The sequence below is a fragment of the Centruroides sculpturatus genome, unplaced genomic scaffold, assembly GCF_000671375.1.
Source record: "Centruroides sculpturatus isolate CEXI.00-Female unplaced genomic scaffold, Cexi_2.0 scaffold369, whole genome shotgun sequence".
Lineage (NCBI taxonomy): Eukaryota > Metazoa > Arthropoda > Arachnida > Scorpiones > Buthidae > Centruroides > Centruroides sculpturatus.
Window position 1 is genome coordinate 88,824 of NW_019384649.1, and position 23,798 is coordinate 112,621.

At 28.9% G+C, this 23,798-nt stretch overlaps 2 protein-coding genes across 2 annotated transcripts in view; one reads left to right on the forward strand and one right to left on the reverse strand.

Annotated features, from left to right (window-relative positions):
* The window catches only part of LOC111626257, an 88,400-nt gene extending 86,784 nt beyond the window's left edge, over window positions 1-1,616 (forward strand). The window contains exon 25 of the mRNA XM_023369573.1: window positions 15-1,616. Coding sequence (XP_023225341.1) covers window positions 15-173 — 159 coding nt within the window. The 3' untranslated portion in view covers window positions 174-1,616. The remainder of the gene's footprint in view (window positions 1-14) is intronic.
* Window positions 1,617-6,122: 4,506 nt separating this feature from the next.
* The window catches only part of LOC111626249 (zinc finger FYVE domain-containing protein 9-like), a 28,834-nt gene continuing 11,158 nt past the window's right edge, over window positions 6,123-23,798 (reverse strand). The window contains exons 2-14 of the mRNA XM_023369559.1: window positions 22,481-22,633; window positions 22,265-22,396; window positions 22,090-22,143; window positions 18,396-18,464; window positions 13,365-13,529; window positions 9,652-9,876; window positions 9,483-9,565; window positions 9,268-9,372; window positions 9,053-9,203; window positions 7,411-7,651; window positions 7,179-7,325; window positions 6,943-7,081; window positions 6,123-6,870 (exon numbers count right to left, since the gene is read on the reverse strand). Coding sequence (XP_023225327.1) covers window positions 6,715-6,870; window positions 6,943-7,081; window positions 7,179-7,325; window positions 7,411-7,651; window positions 9,053-9,203; window positions 9,268-9,372; window positions 9,483-9,565; window positions 9,652-9,876; window positions 13,365-13,529; window positions 18,396-18,464; window positions 22,090-22,143; window positions 22,265-22,396; window positions 22,481-22,601 — 1,788 coding nt within the window. The 5' untranslated portion in view covers window positions 22,602-22,633 and the 3' untranslated portion in view covers window positions 6,123-6,714. The remainder of the gene's footprint in view (window positions 6,871-6,942; window positions 7,082-7,178; window positions 7,326-7,410; window positions 7,652-9,052; window positions 9,204-9,267; window positions 9,373-9,482; window positions 9,566-9,651; window positions 9,877-13,364; window positions 13,530-18,395; window positions 18,465-22,089; window positions 22,144-22,264; window positions 22,397-22,480; window positions 22,634-23,798) is intronic.

A 23,798-nucleotide genomic window follows, 5' to 3' on the forward strand; every position in this document is an offset into this window, starting at 1 on the left:
GGTTTCCAATTTAGAGTTTAGGAATAACGAATAGTCACGACAGATCTGTGGTCAAGAAAAAGCTGAAAGAGATTAAGTCGACTTTTGAAAAAGAAAAAAGAGCTTATGAAAAAGAACAAAAAGTAAAAGAGAAACTTCAGAAGAAAGCAGAAAAAACTCTGAAGAAAAAATAATACATTAAGAAATAGTATTTTTTTCTTATTGGTCTTTTATTAGATTTCAGATAAAAGTTTAAAAAATATTTGGGAAAAATATATTTATTATATATCAATATACATACAAGATACTATAATCTTAGTGATATTATTCGAAATTACTATACATAAACTTCATTCTTTTGTGTAGTAATCTCGAATTACATCAATGAATAAATGCACAAAATTCTTTCTAAAATACCAAATTTACTAATAAATTTGATAGTTTCTGTATATTAAAATTTAAAATTAAATATTATACAAGATAATTTGTTTAAAAAAACCAAATTATAAACTTTTACCAGAATTTAAATCTATAAATTTGAGATTTGGAATTACAGATTTTTATCTTATTTTTTGTTTTATTTCTTACAAAACGTTTTGTGTACAGTAAATTTGTCACATAGAAATGATTGTTAGATTATGTACATAAAATGACAAAAAAGTTTAAAAAGTTTAAACTGTAGATACAGAATAATGTATTGTATAGATATATATATATATATATATACACACCAAAAAAACGAAAATTTCAAACTTTTTGCTCAAAAATGTGCAAAATTACTTTCCTCTTTCCCATTAAAAATGTTATATATAACATGTAAGATCAAATTTAATTTTGAGAAAAATTAATGCTCCAAACTTTTGAGTAAAAAGAAAATATTTTTGGATGTGTGAGCAAATTTTAATTTGATATTTGTAAATGGAAGAAAGGGAAATGGTTAAACACCATCTTTATTTTCTTATTTTGCATTTATTTGAAACTAAACTTTGTTTTCTTTAAGGGAGCAAGAAAATTGGATGCTACGGCAGAGCCCATTTGCAAAATCTAATGGCGATCTGCCTGCCGTGGTCATCCATTCCATACATCTCTTATGATGTATTTAGTTTGTTACTTTAATATAATTCCAAATACTTTTTCCATTTATTTTTTTATTAATGGGACCATTTTATATTAAAATTCCTTTTAAAAATTTTCTGTTCACATTCACTCAATTCCATTAAAAATTTCCCTGGATTTCCCATTAATGGAATTGTTTCCTGCTAGGAAACAGAATTCTGACTACTTGGGTCACAGAATTTGTATTCATGACATATGTATGAAGTACAGAAAAGTGTTAATAGTAAATATAAGCAAAACTTGTAAATATGTACTTATTAATTTTAAAAATATATGCATACAATTGTGTGTATAGCATGAATAGATTTTTTTTGTGTCCAAAATTTATATCTCCTTCAACTGTATCCAATATTGTTACTTTAAATTCATAGATGTTATTTGTCAAAACACTGTGATGATATCTCATTATTACATTATTTGTAAAAAGTTGTGGTTGTATCAATTTACATTAATTTATATTTTGTAGCAGTAAAATCAACAAAAATTTACTTAAAAAACTGAAAAAATGTTTTTTGTGTATATACGTGTTTTCTTTTATGTTTTAAGTGATCCTTTCAATATTTAAAATAAATTATAACATTTAATTAGGTTTAATATATTTATTTTTTTAGTACAATACATTTTTATATATTATAATTTATTGCAAGAAAGATTTGTATGTGTTGAAACTGCAACAAAGAAAAATGTTTCTGCAAAATATGTTGCTTAATATATTTCTGGCCATTAAATTTACCACTCTGCTGAATGGATACCATCAACGTAATATAACAAGATTGTTTTAAATCAGTTCAAAATTTTTACACAAAAATATTTTGAAAGTTCTAAAATAAAAGTATAATAGATTGTCAATTATCTGGCATACCCTGCAGAGTGATGGCCTATGCACTTCTATTTTCATGAAAATAATCGTCATAAATCCCATTTATTTTGGTTTTATTTCTGTGTACAGTATTGCATTCAGCCTGCTGTATAACTTGTTTGCTTGACTTCAAAAAAGAATCTGTACCAAAGAGCAACAGTTTGCATCATTCTGCACCTTGTTTGCAGTTTGCACCTTTAAACTGGCTTTGGGCTTATACACACACTGCAATTCTCTAATCCTGCACCTCTTCTGTGCAAAATAAGAATAATGAATAAGAAACTGCATAAGAATAATGGCACTAGAATAGAATTTTATTTTCCATTATAGTCATAATTAAAAACATATCTTAATGTCTTATATTACACTCATTGCCATAAAAATTAGAGCATTAAGAAGTTGAAATCTAATGAAATTGTATGTGTCAGTGTAACGGTGATATAAGTGATTACAACATGGAAAACAAAAAGATTATTTATTACAGGAAAAACTACAAATGAAAGGAGGTTCTAGTACCCTGTTGGGCCACCTCTACACCTCTAGCATGAATACACGATGTGATACGGGTGGGCATGGAGGCATACAGGTGCTGTATGGTGTCCTGAGGCATCACATCTTAGTTCCCAGTTGCTGCAAGTGGTCCTCTAGTTTGTCCAAACTGCTAGGCTGTCTAACTTGGTGTTCCAGATGATCCCAGACAAGTTCAATTGGTGACAAATCAGGACAGGCAGGCTGGGGAATTGTGGCTATGTGCAAAGGCAGTCTTGTGACGTCCTTGCTGTGTGTAGTCAAGCATTGTCCTGTTAAAAAATGGCTCTTGGGAGCCATGCCTTGAGAGAACGTAGCTGCAGGATATCACTGTTAGGTGTTCATGGTCCCTTGGATCACTACTAGAGGTGACTGACTGTTATATGTGATGGTACCAGTCACCTGTGAGGGCAGTATGTTGCTCCAAAGCATAGGCAGGATTGAGGCATACACCATGGGATCTCCACATGAACACAGGTGTCATCAGTGTCCAAACTGAATCTGACTTCATTGCTGTAGATGACCCTGTTCCATTTTCCATTCTGTTGCAGTCCAATCCTTTCAGCACGTCCATCATTTCAAATGGTGCGACGGTGGTGTCAATGGCAGCACGCAACACCAAATGTTCTCACCCAGGTGCCTCGAAATGTATAGACCAGGGTTGACCTTTTTCCCTAATGGGCCAAATTAGAAATTTAGGTAGATTCAATGGGCCACAAAGGTACTTTATATAAACATATGCTTTTAAAAAGTTCAAAATGTAAATATCTGAATATCAAATTTTAATAGAAATACAGTAGAGTGTCGTTTATCTGAATCAATTGGGGACTCGGGTTGTTCGGATAACTGATTATATATGAAAAAATTTATTAACCTATCCCATGTTGAAATTTTTCTCCATTGTGTGTTGCTTTGCGTTGAATTTTCATCGATGTTAAGCTTAACGTAAATTTTTTAAAATAATAATCATGTCTATTGTATTGTTAAAAATAATTTCTTTATTTTGTACAAACAAAATAAATATATTGTAAAATATTAATATAAAAACAAAAAATTATATTTTGGAAGTTAATCTAGTATCAAAAATGTTTGATTCAGCACGACACAGTCCGACTGGAACACTTCCGATTAACAGACATTCCGGTTGATTGGCTTTCGGATAAATGACGCTCTACTGTATATAATACAAAAAATACTGTATTATTGACAGTAAAAAAAGAAATACAAAATAAAAAATAAATTCAATGCAATTTTTAACATTGCCTTTTATAATGTCAATATCTGCTTTTATGATACTGGTTTTAATTCTAAGAATGTTAGTTAAATGGGAATCACAACCTGTTTCTTCCAGCAGTTTTGATGTTTTTAATGCATGAAAAGAATTGTTCACAACAGTATGTACTACCCCACATGCATATCCTTGATGTGCTAATTTTTATGGCAATGATCATGAATAAATTATTTTGAGAAACCAAAGATCTTAGAGACTGACAGTAACAGATACTTTATTTGCAGAAAGTATCATTAAATTATTATTTGTAGAAGATGAAATTATGAAGCAGAAAATGTGGAGACTAGATGAATTCATTAGCTTTGATCAATAATTTTTTGTTTTTGTAAAAAGTAGTTGCAGGAAGAATGTTTTGATTGATCATCTCAACATTAATGGAGCAATCTGAGAGAATTTAAATTATAGTATGAACATTTAATAGGAAATTCAGTATTTCACTGAATTAATTTTTCTTTGAATAATAATAAACTTTTTTTGTTTAATAAACTTTAATAGATGACAAGACTAAATAAATACTTAGGGAATTTTATTTTGAGAAATTTAGCAGAGAAAAAAGTAAAATTTTACTATTATATTTTGCTGCACTTAAGCATTTGAAACAAGATACAGTTTGTGTTTCCATAACAAAAGCACATGGCTAAAGTAAATAAAGCAATTCTAATCTCGCATAGGTTTGTTTTCCTGTTGCCATTCATGTAACAGATGAAACCTGTATTAAAATGCCAAACAAAAATGGATGCAACCAAAGTTTTATAAGTATTCAAAGGTAAAATGACTTGCACACATGCTAGAAATATAAAAGTCAGTTTATAATAATATTTAGAAATTGGGAAAATTCAAATTGGGTCAAATGATTATACACTATTAATTTTTGTTTATCATTTTTATACTAAAAATGTAATATTTTTTTTTTTACTCTTTCTGCCCCATGGACACTGAGGGCTTTTCCCATACTGGTTTGGCTGGGTGCAAGATGGAATTGAATGTATTTGGGGCCAATCGTCCCCAAAAACTTGATTTTTTTGACTACCCAGATCCCCAGAGTGGTAGGCTGATGCCCTAACCACCTTTGTCATTTGGCTGGCTAACAATGTAATTTAGTCTGAAAGTGTATATCTAGACTAAGATATTTGAATAACTTAATATTCAAATGTAAATTGGATAAATGATTACTACTAATTAATTTCCCATTTAAAACTGATTTTTACTTTCCCAGTTGTTATATACAACAGATGTATGGTGATCAGTCAAAAAATGACCCTCAAAATTTTTAATTTTTGGATTCAGGACCTTAAATGTTTTTGCATGTTTTCAATGTTTTAGAGGGTTAATCTGTGGATTGGTGGCAGAATTTTTTTCACCCAATTTAGAGCTTAATTCTCTCTGCAAAATTTCAGAAAATTTTAACAGGTTTGTGTATTAGGAGCATTGATGCTATTAAATTTTAGTGGTTGTTAGGTCAAGAGGATGGGATGATAAAGGGTGGTCATATCTCAAATAGGACCAAGTTCTTTATTCAGTTCATATATCACAATGACACTAATTTTACTGGCAAAAAAATTTAAAATTGTAGTGGCACCATCTGTTATATACAAAACTTTTTAAAATGCCAAAAAATTTAATATAATAATTTTAACGCTAAAGATGAGTTGCACAAAAATTGTAAATGTCAGTGTGTGTCATATCCAAATTTTCACTACATATATTCTGTCATTTGTTGTTTAAATTGCTTTAAAACTATTTTTACAATATAATTTATTTTCTTGTGAAAATAACAATAATTCATTTTATATTCAATTTTTATTTATACATTTTTAAAGAATAATTAAAGAAAACCAATTTATGATAACTTCTTTAACAAAAAAAAATTCAATTTTTATCACTCAACAATCCTGAAAACTTTTTCAATATACAAACATAACTAAATGCAAGAACACATACTTCATTTTTAGAATATTCTCTAAAAAAGTAAATTATTAAATTAGCTGCAATAAAAAAAAACTTCAAAAGAATATAATTATTTTAAGTGAAAATGACCTTTTTTTAAATCTACATTCTTGTTTCAATTGCATTGAAACTTTCATCCATAACAGATTTACAGAGTTGCCTTTACTACAGCACTGTTTCACATTTCATGTGTCTGAAAATGTACACGAATAATGTACCTTTATTGTTAACTATCATTACATTGTTGTTTATTTATTTACATAATATTGGAAAATTCCAAATATGTTGAAAATTAGTAAAAATAATCTGTTTTGCGCTATTTTTTAAGTCAAATAATAAAAATGCAATATAAATATACAGCAAATTGTACTTATTCACACTTTGTTTATATTTTTACCCAGAGGAAAAAATTAACATTTTCATAAAATACAAGAATTTAATTATTCTATAGATTATGGTTTTCATTTTTACATTTTATAGGACAAAATTTTTTCTTTTAAAATATTCTTTTAAATCTACAAATCTGTATTTTAGGAATGTTGTCCGAATATTCAATTCGAACGTTATGCTATTAAATATTACTTGTGTATCTCATTGATATTAAACTTTGATAGATGTTCTTCCTTAGGAAGTTATTGAATTGTATATTTCAAAATTTATAAACAAGCAGTTTTATAATTCTAGATATGATAAAATTTCTGTTTTTGATGGATAAATACAACAAAACACGACGTTTCTTAAATATGTCATTTTGTACCCATTTAAATTGTGGCCAACACGCAGCTTTTCCTTCGTTTTCTTTTGATGCAACAAACGCCAAAATTACTACTACACGTTTGCCTTCCAATATTGCACTAAGATTTAACTTTAAGGCTCTTCTTGGTTATGGGCACTGCAAAGTGATCTTCCTACAATTTTTGGGCCAAAGACAAGTGGACTGTCATTTGGAGATGGGAAATCACATTTTGGTTAAGGCTAGTTTATTAACAAATTTTCATTTCAGTAGGACGTGAAAAATAAGTTCCAGAACAATAGGATTTTCGTGATTAGAAGTAGAGGCACAAGTGATGACTGGAATTAGAGCACTGTCTAAAGCATTCATGTACATACTTGGAAGAGGTTCTCCCGCTGCACCAATATCATATCCAACCTATAAAATATAAAAACAATGCTTTCATAATCTATAAAAAAGATATTTATTAAAATGTATTATAAAATTTACTTTATCAGCATCCAGCGTTACTCTTAATCCTATTTTATTAAGTTCTGCTTCGGCTAGCCATTCTAAATGTGGAGTTAATGCTTGACAGCAAGCCTGAGCTACAGCTTCTGCTAATCTACTAGGATCTGCTGGTTCAGTTCTATGTTGAAATTTTATATAGTTAATACTTAGATTGAATTATAGAATAGAATAGAAATATTATTAGAATAGTTAATAATAATAATTTTAAAACTTACTGTTGCCTGTTTCCTGATTCATCCATCTGCAAGAAAAATACTTCTGTCCATCTTATTAAATGATATTCACCAGCATAATCTGTTCCGGTATGAATGCGGATACTCTGAATGCCTTCGAGACTTCTGTTATCAATTGGACTTCTAACTCTAAGTAGTAATGAAACTAATGTAAGAACTAATGAAACACATTTAAAAACATTTATTTAAAAATAAATAAATATTTATTTATTACCCTATATTAAATGATTTATCATCTTTTGTCCATTGTAACAAAATAACTTCAGGTTGTTGAGCATTAGATAATCCACATCCAATAGTAAAATCTTTCATATCTCTAAGAGCATTTTTTAAATCTGACATTGTATCTGAAGGTATTTGCACCAATAAACCATCTTCAACAATACTAGATTTTGCAGTTAATCCAGTTGATGCTTTCAAAGCTCCACTAAATACAATAAAACTGGATCCAGTCACTAAAATATTAACATAAGAAAATAACAGATTAATTCAATAATAATTCAAAATATATTTAAAAAAATAGAAAATATGCTTATAATGTCTAGTTAATAAAGATGAAAACATTAATAAAAATATAAGTTACAGAGATGACTCTGTAGTCTAAATTAGTCTCTAAATTAAAATTAACTGAGGAAAATAATCTGATGATTGAAAATTAAAAATAATATAAAAATATTATAGTTTGGAAAACTATTATTATTAAAGCCAGAATTTAAAAGAATTTAATTGTATTCATTTCTAATTGATTTTATATTTATACCAAAGATGGTTTTGCATGAATAAATAAAAACATTCAAACTATTTTACATTTTATTGCAGTAAAATAATTGATAAAATCCATATTACTTATTGTGATGTCGTCAAAATGCTGAGCTGCATTTTTTAATCATATTTTAATTTAAAATAAAAAATATGAATTGAAATCATGTGACTTCAGATCCAGATTGAAAGTTTGTGTATTGTTAATTGAGGTCTGGCCCTTAAGTTTTCCATATCTGATCTAGATTTTATTAATGTATAATTTTAAAATTATCCTGCATAAATTGCTAAAAAAGTTAGATATTTCAGGTAAAAATTTTCTTGCATAGTACAGCAATTTATCTTGGTAGCCCTGAAACCCAAGTGTCTTCTCATCCCAAGAAAGCACAGCAAGTCTGGAGCAATGTGAAGTCAATGTCAATCCTCTTTGTTAACAACAGGAATTCTTTTGCAAAAATTTGTCCTGTAGTGCAGACTGTCAATACTGATTACTACATTACCATGCTTTGTTGTCTAAATGATAATGTAAGGCACATATGCCCTGAATTATGGAATACAGGAAACTGGATCATTAACACACATATCAAAATGCAGCAATTTTAGGCAAAAAAAATAATAATATAGCTAGTGTCTCTCACTTTTCCTTATTCTCTTAATCTGGCTATCTTTGACTTTATGAACTCCCAGGAATCAACATGAAGTTCAAGAATTGCAGATCTGAGACCACTAAAGAGATCAAAGATTACTTCACACACTGACAAAATTAACAAGCTTCCAGAGGACATTCACTGGCAGGAATGCTGGGACTGTTGCATTCAGTCCCATAAGATTACTTTTGAGGAAATGGGAAGGTGATTACTGAAATATGAAGTAAATATACAACTTTCAACATAGTCAGTTTGGAAACTTTTTGATCTCATCTCATATATATGCATCAAATATTAAATTGTTTCTATACATATTAATCTAAAGTCAAACTTTTATATAATTTATTTAACTCATTATCAGAAGCGATAAAGTTCAAATTAAAAACTTTTTATTTTCAAAAATTTAATTCAGTTTGTTCAACATTACAAATGAAAATAATTGAAACTCACCTCTTCTAGGAGTATTTTGAATATTAATGGCTTGAGTTTGATAATTTCCATCTTCATTTTGTATGCAGACTAAATGAGAATCTGCTTCAGATGAGAAATTTGATGCCAAAGCCAAAACATGATCATTGCTATTACTTAATACTTTCATTACCTATATAGATAAGAGAAATATGAAATAAAATAACATACCAAGATGTAAATTTTAAAATGTGTACCTTTTCATAAGTGTTACGGGGGAAATTGACAGTAGTATTTTTATCTTCCATATGTATAAAAACTCCAGGTATCATAGGAATAGTAAACTGATAATTCCGAAAATCCTGAAATAAATTCTTAATTTGAACTACTAATTTTAATTTAAAAACAACTAAGAAAATTTATTTATTAACTAATGAATTAATTTTAACTATTTAAATATGGAAATACCTACAGCCAGTAAATTCATTATGGTATGTCCTATTTCACAATATACAGGTTTTCGATATCTTACACTGATAAGTGGACATGGATAATCTAAAAATTTTAAAGTAATATTTATAGATTTCATTGTTTAAATCTAAATAAAATAATAAAATGTAACTGAAATGTAAATGACTTGCATCTGAATTCTGCTCCTAATCTAAGCATAAGACGCAAAGGAAATACTTTCACCCATGGAACTTCCCATTTTTGAATGAGTAAGGCAATCAAAAAAGGTGCAGAAGGAAGCACTAATTTCCCTAGGCACTGAAATGTATGACGAACAAATAAAAAACCACTGTGCTCTCTACTTCCAAGAATTCCTTCAGGAAATAACAAATGGCCTAAATTTCCAACCGTCACACCTAAATAAAATTAATATTTAAATAAATTAAAAATTGCTTGTTTTATTTATTTCACTCTCCAGCAGATTATGTTATAGAACAATATATATTTTTAATAATTACCAGAATTCTAAAAAATAAATTCAGATCAATAAACTATGTTTCTATTACAAAATGAAATTAGTAGATGGCTCAGAATCAGTTAAAATATAATTAGTGTCAAATTATCTGATTTTGATCTGTTAGTGCTATATCTGACACTTGATATTTCAGAAAAAAACCTTTTGATCTTATTCATTTCATTTTTAAAGAACAAAAAGGCATTTAGAGTTACATGTTAAAAACTTAATTCTTTTAAATACTATTATAATTATTGTTGACAAAAGAAAATTGTTTTTGTGAAAAATTTTTAAACTCAAATAATTAGAAAACAATAAATTATTTTCATTATTATAATTTTACATCTCTCATTAAAAAAAACATAACACCAAAAACTAACTGACAAATCTTGTTGAAATTATACAAATTTGTTTCTTATGTGTAAATATGCAAAGGATTAAAATTGATTTAACCTATAGGAGGAAAAAAAAATTACTTTTTTCATCCTGTAGATGAGTTTGATATCACTGTTTGCAAAGGTTTTATTTGTAATTATTGTTTCTTCCAAAAATATTTTAAAATATTGAGAACAATTAGAAAATGTTCAAAATAAACAATCAAGAAATATCATTCATTTAGGTGAGTTTGATAAAAATCAAATCAATATGCAGTGTGATAACCAGAAATATCACCAAGGATGGTGATATTTCTGGTTATCATACGGCATATTGGTTATAATTACACTGGATAATTGGTTATAATTAGGCCTTGAATTTTAAAGGAAAGTCATATTTTTTTCTATGAGTCTGATTGAACTCCTGACTTCACAGACATGTTTCAGATCATGTGAAGTACAAATGAAAGGTTTTTATAGGTTTTATAAAGTCATATTTTGGCAGAATTTTTGGGATAGGTCTTTTTTTGTAATTTTTTGGGGTTTTGTAGCCTTTTTCCATCACATTTTGAAATTGTTAGGTTTTTTTAAAAAAATTTTATCCAATATTGCCATGTCATGATACTAGTTGGCTTAACCCTAGGAGAAGCTTAAAACAATAAAGTTTTGGCACAGGTTTTCAAAAGGGAAACCTATAAAAATGGAACCTTCACTTCTACCTTTAGTAAGTGTTTTTTTTTTTTTTTTTTTTAATTTCATGTACCTTCAATTATATACACCCAGCAGTGGCTGAGTGGATAAAACCACTGAACAATGGTAGTTGGTTGTGGGTTCATGCCTTACCATTGAACTGGCCATGTGGCTTAGACATTAGTAACATAATCTAAATGGGGCAAGCTTTCCATAAAAGACCTCCCAGGAGCTACCATTCCCCTCTCAGAAGATTGCTCACATGTTGCATTGCTGTAACTGAATAAAATCAAATCAATCAATTTATACTTTAAGACAGATAACCCAATTATGTGAGAAGGATAATTATACAACATTTTAGAAAAGTGAATCTTAAATCTCAACGTGGAAGACTGCCAGCTGCAATTACATGGTTGGAAACTACAGGGATTCAACTGTTTCATGACCCCAAGATTGTAGCTGATATCCAGGCAAAGCTATGTCAAACCAATGGTTTAGTGGCATAGATCATTTCTAGAGAAGTGTTTTTCTCAATGAACAAGGAGTTTAAAACAATGAAGAAACTTGAAACCATTTTTAATGGAGAAGTACATTTGAAGAGGACAAACCTGAGCTCTCAAGCAGTGATATCAGCCTTTTCAAGTATGCACCGTTGATGACATGTGATGCAGAAAGATTGTTCAAACAGATACAAAGTTCTACTGGCTTGAACTTTCAAGTTTGAAAAGTTACATAGGCACTTGGTAATACAGTGCAATCATGAAATCTAACAATGTCATGTATGAAAGTTGATTATTAAAACACTATGATACTAAAGGAAATCTGAATTAATCTCAGTTAATGCTTATCTTCTGAAAATTTTAGGTCTTTTTAGGTCATATTTTCAGGTTTTTAGTGCTTTAATACCTGCTTATTTTGCCATTCTTTAAGTCTTAAAAATCCGAGCCTTAGTTATAATGTTTCAATTGTATAAGAAATTTGTCAAAGATGGAACAAACAGTGATAAAAGTGAGTTGAATTCACCTGCACATACATAAATCATAAAATGTCAAATGTAATCAACTGATGATATTTTTTCATGGAGCCCTCACAACTTGCAGCATTTTTTGCTCTAAACTTCTTTGACTGACAGAAAAAGAATGAGTCCACCAGGGTCTAATATATATATTAAAAGTAATAGTAACAGTAATAAAATAGTAAATGAAATATATATATTTTTTATTTTTATTACTATTTCATTGAATGATTAAATTAAAATATATATAAAGGTTTATAACAGTTTATTAATAAACTATTATAACTTATATATTTTATTTTTATCAGTCAACGAAATGCAGGGATGGGGAGTAAGCGGAAAAATACAGACTCCTGACTCGATATTTTTTTAAATCAACTCCGACTCCAGACTCCCATAAGAAGATTTGACTCCTTGACTCCAACTGTCCATCCTTGATGAAATGTCAATTGAATGATGTGTGATAGACACCTACATAAATAATTTTGACTGACTAGTTAAACATTTCATTCAAAAAAAGTCTGCAAATGTACAACAGAAGTTTTCACAAACAAACACAAACTAAATTTAGAAGTACAATTTTGCATAAAGTACAATATATGTCTGCTGCTAGCCAAAAGTTAAGAATGATAACATATAGAAAAATAAATATTTTGATGATCCAGAAAGTATTAAAAATATTTTATTTATTTATTTGGTTAGAAAATAAATAAATTGTTAATAAATTTATTTTCTTTATTGCATAAAATTTAAAGCCAAATGATTGCTAGATTAGATTCAGGCAATAGATGCCATTTCTTATTATATTTATTAATTCATTTTGAAGGTTCTGGAAGAAAAGAATCAGCCTGGAGTGGGACTTGCCACTTACTGTGCAGTTACACTAACCAGACCATCAGAACTATTAATTTGGATATAACCATGTTGGCACCATGAGTAACCAGTAGGTTACTCATGGTGCCAACTGGAGATGACTGTGCCCAATGCCTATAATCTCCCACTAATCCAGCAATCATTTGGCTTTAATATAAATATGCGGTTTACAGATGTTTATATTTGCATAAGATTTATACAATAATATTCACAATAATTAAAAGTTCAATAATTCAAAACTTATTTTTATATGATAAAACAAACTAGTAAATCTATTATAATTTCATAACAAAACTATTTTTTGAAAAAAATTGTTTTATTATGAAACTTAATGAAATTCCACAATTTATTTTTTATGAATTTTAATATGAAAAACAAATTTTTGACACATTACTACATTTAAATAATCGGCATTTTACAATAAATTTTTCTTCTTACCTTTGCTAGCATTATCATACAACATGCTAAAAAATCGAAATATATCCCTTGGAATAGTGTTTTCATTAGACAACCTTTCAATTATAACCATTACTTCGTCTTGTCCAACAGTATTTAAACCATTACTAGTGAAACACCAACATTCCTTTCCAATACAGCAATCCACTGATTATTATTAATAAAACAATATTTTAGAAATAAATTTAATGAATAAACCATTTATGAGATAAATTTTAAATATAAATGTTATTTATAATGAGAAAAATTACTATTTTTGACAAATAATATAATGTCTAAATGAGCACATATTAATGTATCTATATTAATTATGAATACTACAAATCTAGTATTTATAATCAATGTATAGTACTGTAAAAGTAAATTGACGCTTCACATTGAAACACAATGATTTCATGTAATCAAATTTGACATAATGCATAACCCAGACTAGAATAAACTGAATATCAATGTTAATTTAGAAATATGCATCAGGTAAATTTATTCATTCCAAATTTTAATAAATTTCTTGAACTAATTTATCTTAAATAAATAAATAGATTGCAATAAACTCAATAATGCTTTCAATTCTGAATGTATTTTTGTTTACATTATTTTTCTGTTGTCATGACTAGTGATCAGATAATCTCAGTTTGTGCATGGAATCTTGGGGAAACATGCATAGAAGAGGAAAAAGTAGAAATATCTTTTGCTGAAAGGAATGTAACAGATTTCAAATTTAGACTATTTTTGGTTGCTTTTCTTCTACATGAACATATTAAAACTGAATGTGAAAAATCAATTTTATTTTGAACTGTGATAGAGATAGTTATGAGCTAAGTAGATTTTTCATCTTTATATTAAAATTAATATAATATTGATTTTAATGCATTATTTCCTCCATTATAATGCCAAGACATTTGAATGATAATAAATTAACAAATGATATCAAAAGAGAAATTATAGGATTATGGAAATGTAATAAGTTTTCAATGAAAACAATAATAATTGTAAATTTGATACCCCACCATAAAAATGTTTCAAATTAGATACGTTGGTGGCAAGAACATATTTACAATTCAAAAAAGATCCAGAAGATCACAAGAAATGTCTGAGCCTGAATCAAGAAATTATAACTGTCACTGACTAACCTTGCAGAATTGCTGTAATGAAAATTGTATATTATGATGCTTAATGGATATGAACAAAGATGGTTAAAAAATTTTGTTTTAAAAAAGCACCTCATCCTGCAAACATTATTTGACAAGTGGACAGAAAAAGGCAAGAACTGGGTTTTGTATTACAATATTTATTGTATTCTCCTGACTTTTGGAAAAGTCATATTTTCAGACAAGAAAACATTTTAGTCAAATTCTCACTGAGAATTTCATTGTTACAAACTAATTGCGTCTCATTATTTACATGCAAATGTGGCCCTTTGGATTATAAGATTGTATGTAAATGTTTGAGGTCAGATTTTTGCAGATAGTCCAGATAGTTGATTTACTTCACTCAAATATATAAACCTACTTGAATTGGTTGCTTTCTATCTCAGCAGTTTATTCTGAAAATTACTTTTTAATTTTAGTGCCTGATAACTATCTGATTCATACTAGTTGAATTGTTAAAAAGTGAATTAATCATCATTCTAAAATAAATGTGTTACCTTAGCCAATGATTGACAGACTAAAACCTAATAAAAAAACATTTGGAGAAAAATGATGTGATCATGCAAATGGGAAATTAATCCTTTGTCAAATAATATATTTACTCAAGCTCATAACATTTGGGATGAATCTGAAGTATCTGTTTTTTTTTTTTTTTTTTTTTTTACAAACTTAGTACAATCAATAAATGCTAGATTAAAAACAAGTAATCAATGCATCTGGTGACTGAGCAACTTATTAATTTAATATAATATATTAATTTATAAATAATATTCACTACTGTTTATGACAATGCAACAACATGAAGGAATCATGATATTAGCTTGAAACTTTCAGGATATGTAATTAGGATATACAAACGATCAAAGTTGCAGAGTGATTGTATGTGCCCTTAGATGTTAAGTTAAGAATATAAATACAGAGTTGTTTAGGAGCCACACAAGTACAAGTATACCTCACCTTACATCAGTAATTGATTCCAGGAGAGTCGACTTAAGTCGAAAAACGACATGTTGAATTTACTTCTAACTAGGCTAAACCACAAATAACCATTCCCAGTTCTGTATTTTATTTTTAAATGCATTTTTAATAATATATGATTAATAAGAATCTATTTTAAGCTTTCAAACAAATAAATTTTAGTTTTTATTATAGTACAGGAAAAAAGTAATCTAAATTTACAATACACGTACAGTACGTACTGTACATACTTGTAAATATACATGTTTACAATTTGGCGATGTTTACAGTACATCGCAAACTCTTTATTTATGAATGCGGTTTGCTCTAAGACATTATAAAATAAGATGATTTTGTAAGGTTAAATAACAAATACAGATTATTAAAATTATTTTGCAATAGTAAAAAGTAAACTAATTTATGTTAAATTTATCAATAACAAGTGGCACTGACAACGACGCCAAATAATAGATATTGGAATTACTGTGGAAAATGCCAATATTAAGCTCTAAAGACTGCTAAATAAGATGACAACACAGAGTCATAGATGTTTTCATATTTCATTCTCTATGATTTATGATGATTATATTAACATTTACTGTAAACGTATGTATTTTAATATGATTTTATATGCTTTTAACACTTTTGTAGTGATATTAGAATTTCAATATTTGTGGCGGACAGATGTAAAGCTGAATAAAATGACTTAAACTTGATTTTTATTTTTCCATATATTTTTTTGACAAACGACATATAATCAAGAACGACGTAACTTGAAGTATACCTGTAGTGCATTGCAGATAGTAAGCAATTTCACAGGATACCATCCAAAGTCTTTTCAATTCATTGCCATGATGTATAGGTCTTATTTCAGGTTGCAAAGGTTTTACAACTTATGCACAGTCATATCAGTAATGGGTGATATAAATTTCATTGTAATCAAATAATTCCCTCATGGTATTGCAATTTTCACAAACAATAGTGTATATTATTTAAGTAATGCCACAGATGGTGAGATTATGTTTTGAAATAATGTGTTTGATTTCAATAATAGTAATATATATTAAATATTACATTTCAATGTATTATTTTATGTTGTTATATACATGAGTCGCACTCAGGTAAGTGAGGTGGGACCTATTGTTAACGTCTGGGAGGAAGTTGTGGGTATTTCGTCCAGTGTGGCTACTGTCCCAGTCGTTTTGCCACCTTGACATAGTGATGGCAGTAAGTTCCTTTGTGAGGAAGGAGATGGGAACGGAGGTGTAGGAGTAAGAGCAGGCTAGTTTATGAGCCTGCTTTGCCAGTTTGTAGATTCTCACAGGCCACGGCAATTTCAAGTGCTACCTTCATCGCTTCCTAAAGAAGGGAAATGGACTTTGCGACTGTGAAGTAAAGGAGAGGGATGACCCTTTCCATATCATATTTACTTGTACCAAGTTCAATCAGTATCGTCAACAACTAAGAGACCTGACAACCCAAAAAGGGCACAACTGGCCCTGCCACCTCAGCGCATTCCTCGAGGACAAGGACATATACACCATATTCGTCAAATTTATCAACAACCTAAACTTAGCAGACTATCAAACCCCAACTGCTACCCAAGACAATATGCCAGCTAACTCACTAAATAGGCACAGTCAGACTCCATAACTCCAGGATCCAAGGACAACATCAAGGCTCCATTTTCTTTTAGGACTTAATCAGATACCTACGTATGGGTGTGATTTCTTCCTTGTATCACTCTTCAGCACCCATCATTAGCCTTCAATCGTAAAGTAAGAGCAACCACGGCGCCAATCATCGTTCATGTGAATCATCTTTCTGTCTTCACGTACAAACATTATATATTGCAATTTTGTATTTCTGTGTTTTAATAAACAAATCCCAGCTGGAGCCCCTCCTTCTCTTCCCCCTTCTATTACCATTGCTAATTCTTTCATCCCTCCCCTCCTTCCCTTATCCTACCTCCTTACCTCTCCTTTCTTCCTTTCTCCTTCTAGGGCTATACCTCTGAGTAAGGCCCAACCCCCCTTTTACCAACTGTTGTTATATACATATTTTATACAACCAATATTTTTGTGAATAAAGATTGTAACAATAAATTGTATGAATATATTTTAAAACATGTTGATGACAAAGTTTTCTTGAATTTGTATTAATACTTGCTATTGAATTCAAAATAACATCAAGAAAGTATTTCATTTTCATCTAAATAATAACAGTTTCAACTAATTGCAAGTAGAAACATTTAACATAAATTACAATGAACATAGTTACTCAAAGTATACTTCCAAGTTAACATTGATGTTCAATTGATATAGTCTGGTTTAAGAATAATGTCTAAAATGAGTCAAAATGTCAAAGAGATTATTCATAACCCAACTTTGACACCATGACATCATCTTCACACTGATTGGTATGAAATGTAATTTACTTTTGTAATCAAATGCATAATGACATTTAAATTATAAAAATTAATATTTTGAGCTTTCTAAAATATCTTGCAATAATAAAATATTTATTTTAGATTAATTATTTATACAAAAACATATTAATCTTTAATAAAAAATTAATATAGAATTTGAACTGTTACATTTTATAATGGATTAGTTAACTAAATATTGTTTTTCTGGAATGAATAAATATTTTTAACATTAAGTCTATCTTTCATTTTAAGGATAGTTCTGACATGTAAATTGTTCATTTGTTCTTATCTTTGTCAAATAAATTTAACTTTGTGATAAAGATGACAATGATAGGCTAAAATAACCAAACTCTTAATAATTTTTTTTAAATGTTTGTTGTTCTTAATTTTTTCTCACACAGTGCCAGGGATATCTGCTAGTAGTATTATAAACTATAATTACATTTTTAAAACTTAACATGAAATTTTAAACATACTTACATTTAACAATTTTTGCCAAAATATGCAAATTTTTAGTTAAGGCAAAAACAATTGGTCTGCATTGTTCATCTGTAACAACGAAAAGTATCGAAATTTAAATATTTATAAAAATTTCAATTAACTTAATTATTCATTAAATCACTATCATGCTTGCATACATATTATATGTTATCTTCTCAAATAAACTAAACTACATAAAAAATTTTTGATGCAAATATATATAAATTATCTAAATTATCAATTTATAAATTTATTTAACTGACATTGTTTTTTATAACAACTAATTAATATTTACATTTAAACAATTTTTTAAAATGAAAATAAAAATATAAATTTTTTCATGTATGATTGTGACAATTTGCCTCATATACATATTATAACATGTAGAAAGAAGTAATTAAAAAAAAAAAATCAATCAATCAAATAAATAAGTTATCAAGCATGAAATAATAAAAATATGAAGTGAAATTAAAAATTAAACAATAAATAAACTATGTATTATATACATCAGAGATGGCCAACACGTAGACTGCGATCGACCGCAAAGGTTTTGAAAGTAGCCCGCGAAGCTAAAGTTGAACAATTTGCTTTCACTTAAATTAATGTTTAAAAATCTTAATTCGATAATTTATTCTTACAATAATAGACTGTCTGTGCAACGTACCCATACTGTTTGTATTTATCCCGATGAACAATGCAAATGAATGTTAACACATGCACATATAAAAATCCTAAAATTGCCCATATTCATAGTTGCCTGCAGACTACATTTTACCAAAAAAGTAGCCCCTAAGGGATAAAAGTTTGGCCACACCTAATATACATAGTAAGTTCCAGAAGTTTCCAACCTGAAAACACAAATTCACGGGTTTCATATTAACCATCATCACCCCATTGTGATAGTGCTGAAGTTAAAATTTGGTACCTTTATTCACAACTGTATGTATATTAGATCCAAAGAGACATTATACTTAAAATGTTAAAAATTGAGTATCACACAACTATCGGAATTTCTTACAAAATTATGGTGACTGTTTTATCATTTCAATTTTATTGACTCCAATATGCATTTCAGATGTATACATTCATCCCTCTTCAATTGGATACAATATTATATTTACATAGACATATCAACAAAAATAACATATTTTTTATTGATATATGTATGTGTGATACTCCATTTTTAACATTTACACATATTACATATCCAATTGAACAGGGATGAATGTATACATCTGAAATGCATATTGCAATCAATAAAATTGAAATGCCCAACATATATTCCCCTCTTTATACCTGCTAACTCAGTGGACCCTTGGCCTTTTAAGGTAATGGCATTCCAGGCCCTAGTCTCAAGGGCTTACTCCCATTGCTCTGAGACTTCCAATATCTATAAAAAACTGAAATGCATCAAGCATATAGCATCTGCATATGGGTACCACAAGTCCTTTATAACAGGCTCGCTGCCAACCAGCAATCTAGGATAGCTATCACCAACACAAGGGTTATTGATGCAGAGCACAAACGAGTTGTTATATCTTACAAACAGTCCCTCCAACAAATTTATAATAGAATCACTAAGGATTTAAACTTGTGCTTAACTTATAAGAGAAAACAAAACATTTTCCGGCTCTTATCTAACACAAAAGACAAGTCCAATGACAAGAAAGCACCAGGAGTGTACCGCATTCAATTGCAGGAAGAACATTTCAATAGACATATAACATACATCAGATCCACATACAGATCACTAGAGGCTAGAATACGGGACCACAAAATACGATGTGTCCAACAGGAGGTATAATACTGCACTAGCCCAGTAGGCTACCGCACCCAGGATTTCTCCTTGTTGGGATGAAGCTACTCTTTTACACAGGGCTTTTGACCAACATGACTTGTGTTTGTTGGAGGTGCTTGAAATTTATATAGTGAGCATGAAGGGAGTTTGCATTAACTCTGACTATATTACAGTTCCACAATCATGGAAGTATTATTTACAATGCCACAAAGGTAACAATAATTTTTTATGTATAATTATGCATTTATCTTTATGCAATGTAAAGGAAACAATTTCCTTTATCGAACATTGTTTATACATTAAAACATTGGGCTAACTTTTATGTCATATATTATATTAATAAATTTATTTATGGCTTTACAGTCGACACCCTATAACACTGTTGATTATTCCGTTTTACATAAATTCCATGTTGTACAAGTCACTTAGATTTTACAAATACATGAGCTGTTCACAGCCCGCCACATGTATTTCTAAAATCTAAGTGACTTGTACAACATGGAATTCATGTAAAACGGAATAATCAACAGTGTTATAGGGGTGTCGACTGTATTTAAAAAAAAACTTTTTTTATATGTTGTAACATGTAATGACCTTTGTATTGAACATCGTTTAAATTTTGAAAAATTAGAACACAGCTACATTTGAAAGCTAAAACTTTTCAAAAGATAGAACTGTGTTTTCTGTTTTGTGCATTCTTTCCTGATGAGGGCCTCTGAAAAATGTTTGAACATTAAAATTTATATTGTTCATTATATGCTGGAATTTGCATTTAAGTGAAAAGTTGTTTGTTTAAAATTGAAATGCTAAAACAGTCATCTTAAAGTCATTTATGGTCAATACATTTGATTTTGAGGCATATTAATAGCAAACTGAAAATTTAACATAGTTATCCAAACAATAGGCATTTTATACTACAAAAATAATTCTGTTCTAATTCTAATCATTTCAATTTTATCAGTCTCCACACTGAAGAACAAAAAGGACTGTGAGCTAACCAAGAGAGAACAATGTATGTCACTGTTTAAGTAGGCAAAGTGCTGCACACTAAACCTATTTAGTGTTGTTTTCTCTTCCCTTTTCTCATGAAGTATCCAAAGTTAAGGCCAGTTCATAACTGGCCTTAACTCTGTTTACCTGAAAAAAGCATATACTACATATACTTTGTAAATATGCCAAAACATGTAATGAAAGTTAATAAAGGATTTCTGATGCTATTATGAATCTTTAAGCACGATGAGGATATAAGAATCAAATATGTTGGATCTTCTTTACTGTCTTTGGCTAACTTTAAGAACAATAAAACTATCATCCAAATTTCTGAAAACTTCATTTATTGTTTGTTTTATTTTTAATTTTTGAAAGTCAGCCAGTTGATTCTTCATACTGAAATTATCTGACTATTTGGACCTTAACATTCTATAAAGCATGAAAAGTTAAAGTGCAGAAAATTTCTTTCAGGCAAGTATACACTACTTTCTTAAATAATATCTAATTAATTTTTAGACTAAACCATTCAAAAAGATTAAAAAAGAATTAAAACAGGCATTTTAAAGTTTGATAAATTCATTCACAAAGCTTATTTAATTATTAAAACAGCTGACATCTTGCAATCTCAAACAAATGATCTGTGAACAAAATTGATATTCTCCTTTTATGTGATATTAAAATATATAGTGTTTTTTCCATTAATTTTTATAAAATAAATTATATTGAAGATTTTATATTTCTAAAATAATTAGATTGTTGTTAACAAATCAGAATCACTTTTCTTTCTTCAATCATCTGAGAAATAGAAAATAATTTTAATTGTTTGTCACAATCAAAATTATTTTCTATTTCTCAGAACATTGATTTGAACATATATAATAATAATAATAATAATAATTCTCTAACCTGTTAACCAATTGATTAATTTTTCCAGATCTGGTTTTCCCTCTGAGCTTAAATCTAAACATATTAGATATAAATAAAGTTAATAAAAATTAAATTATCTGAAGAATAACTGATATATATTAATAATAAGAATTAATTGTTTTATTAGTTTTTTGTTCTCCAAAACTAACTTTACCTGGTGGCAATAGAATTGGTGAGAGTGGACCATCAGAATCAGTTACAATAACTTTTTTGATACGTGATTTTAATTGTGATGCTTTATGTTTTTTACCAGAAACTATAGTTGAATTCTGAGTACTATTATCAACTAGAAGGTAAATAAAAATATATTAATATTTTATTAACTATTTAATATTATATAACAACATACATTAAAACAATATTTGATTACTTGTAGAAGTTTTCTCAATTCTTCTTTGAACTCTACCTTGACGACGATATGGAGGAGGATGATCCAATATTTCCGACTGATCAGTTAAATCTCCACCAGGCCTGATGCCATCAGAAAACATTACTTGTTTTGGTTCTCCTTTTGGCTTATCTCCTTTAAAATTGAGCATGTTTACTTTTTCAATATATTAAAATTAAATAAAATCTATTTAAATCTTATATATAAAAGTAAAAGTTTAGAGGGAAAACAATTCTTCCTTTTCGGGGGTAAGGGCCACTTCTGGGAATAACCAGTATAATGAGTAGAGGTTACCTGAGGGCATATGAGATGAAGAATGGACACTTTTGAGCTGGTGCTCAAAGAGAGAAGAGAAAAACCAAGGGCAGGCATGTGAAATTGTTTGATACCCTAGTATATGAGTGAAGTTGTAACTTCAAGAGGAAATATTTGAAATTCTTGAACCAAAGTTAGTATGGGATTTGATATCAACCTGACCAATTGCAAATTTTGAATAAGTGACCACCAGATTGGTAATCAAAGCCCTCATTATTTTTCTCCTTGGTTTCCCAAGGAGAAAAAGAAGAAAGTGTTAATTTTGTGCAAAAAGTTCCACATGGCCCCTCACGACAATGAGAATTAAAAGACATTGGCAGGACCCAGGTACTTCTGTTCTGTCCTATCTGCCATTTTTATTACTTCTTGTCCCCTATCTTCATTTTTTCATATTCATGTAAGTTTAGTATTAAGAGTTAGTTATAGGAATTTTATTTTTGTAATAATCATTCTTGGTTATTGTTAGGATTAGTGTTAACACGATTCAGTGTGTTGTGCTCATTTATTAATTTTTTAATTGTTTCACGAATGATCAGGTTTAGGGTTATTGCTGATTTTGGCTAATTTGTCATATAAAAATTCTTATATTAATTTCTTAATAATCTTATTTTTAACTTATACAGTGGTACCTCAGGATACGAAATTAATCCGTTCCGACACTGAGATCGTATCATGAAAATGTCGTAAGGTGAATCATTTTTCTCCATACGATTACATGTAAAACCAAATAATTTGTTCCAACACTAAAAACACACTCAAATTAAAGCTAAGTAATACATTAAAAAAAAATAATAATAACTATAGTAAGGAAAACACTGAAAAATGCGTTTTGTAGTTGTAAATGTATAAATAATCGTAATAGAATAAAAATTGATTAAAAAAAATGTAGTTTTATTTGCACTTTACTTTTGAGGATAGACGACAGTGGAGGTGTAAATTGGTGGCGGAAGAGAGGGAGAAGGGAAATGATACTAAAACTTAACTT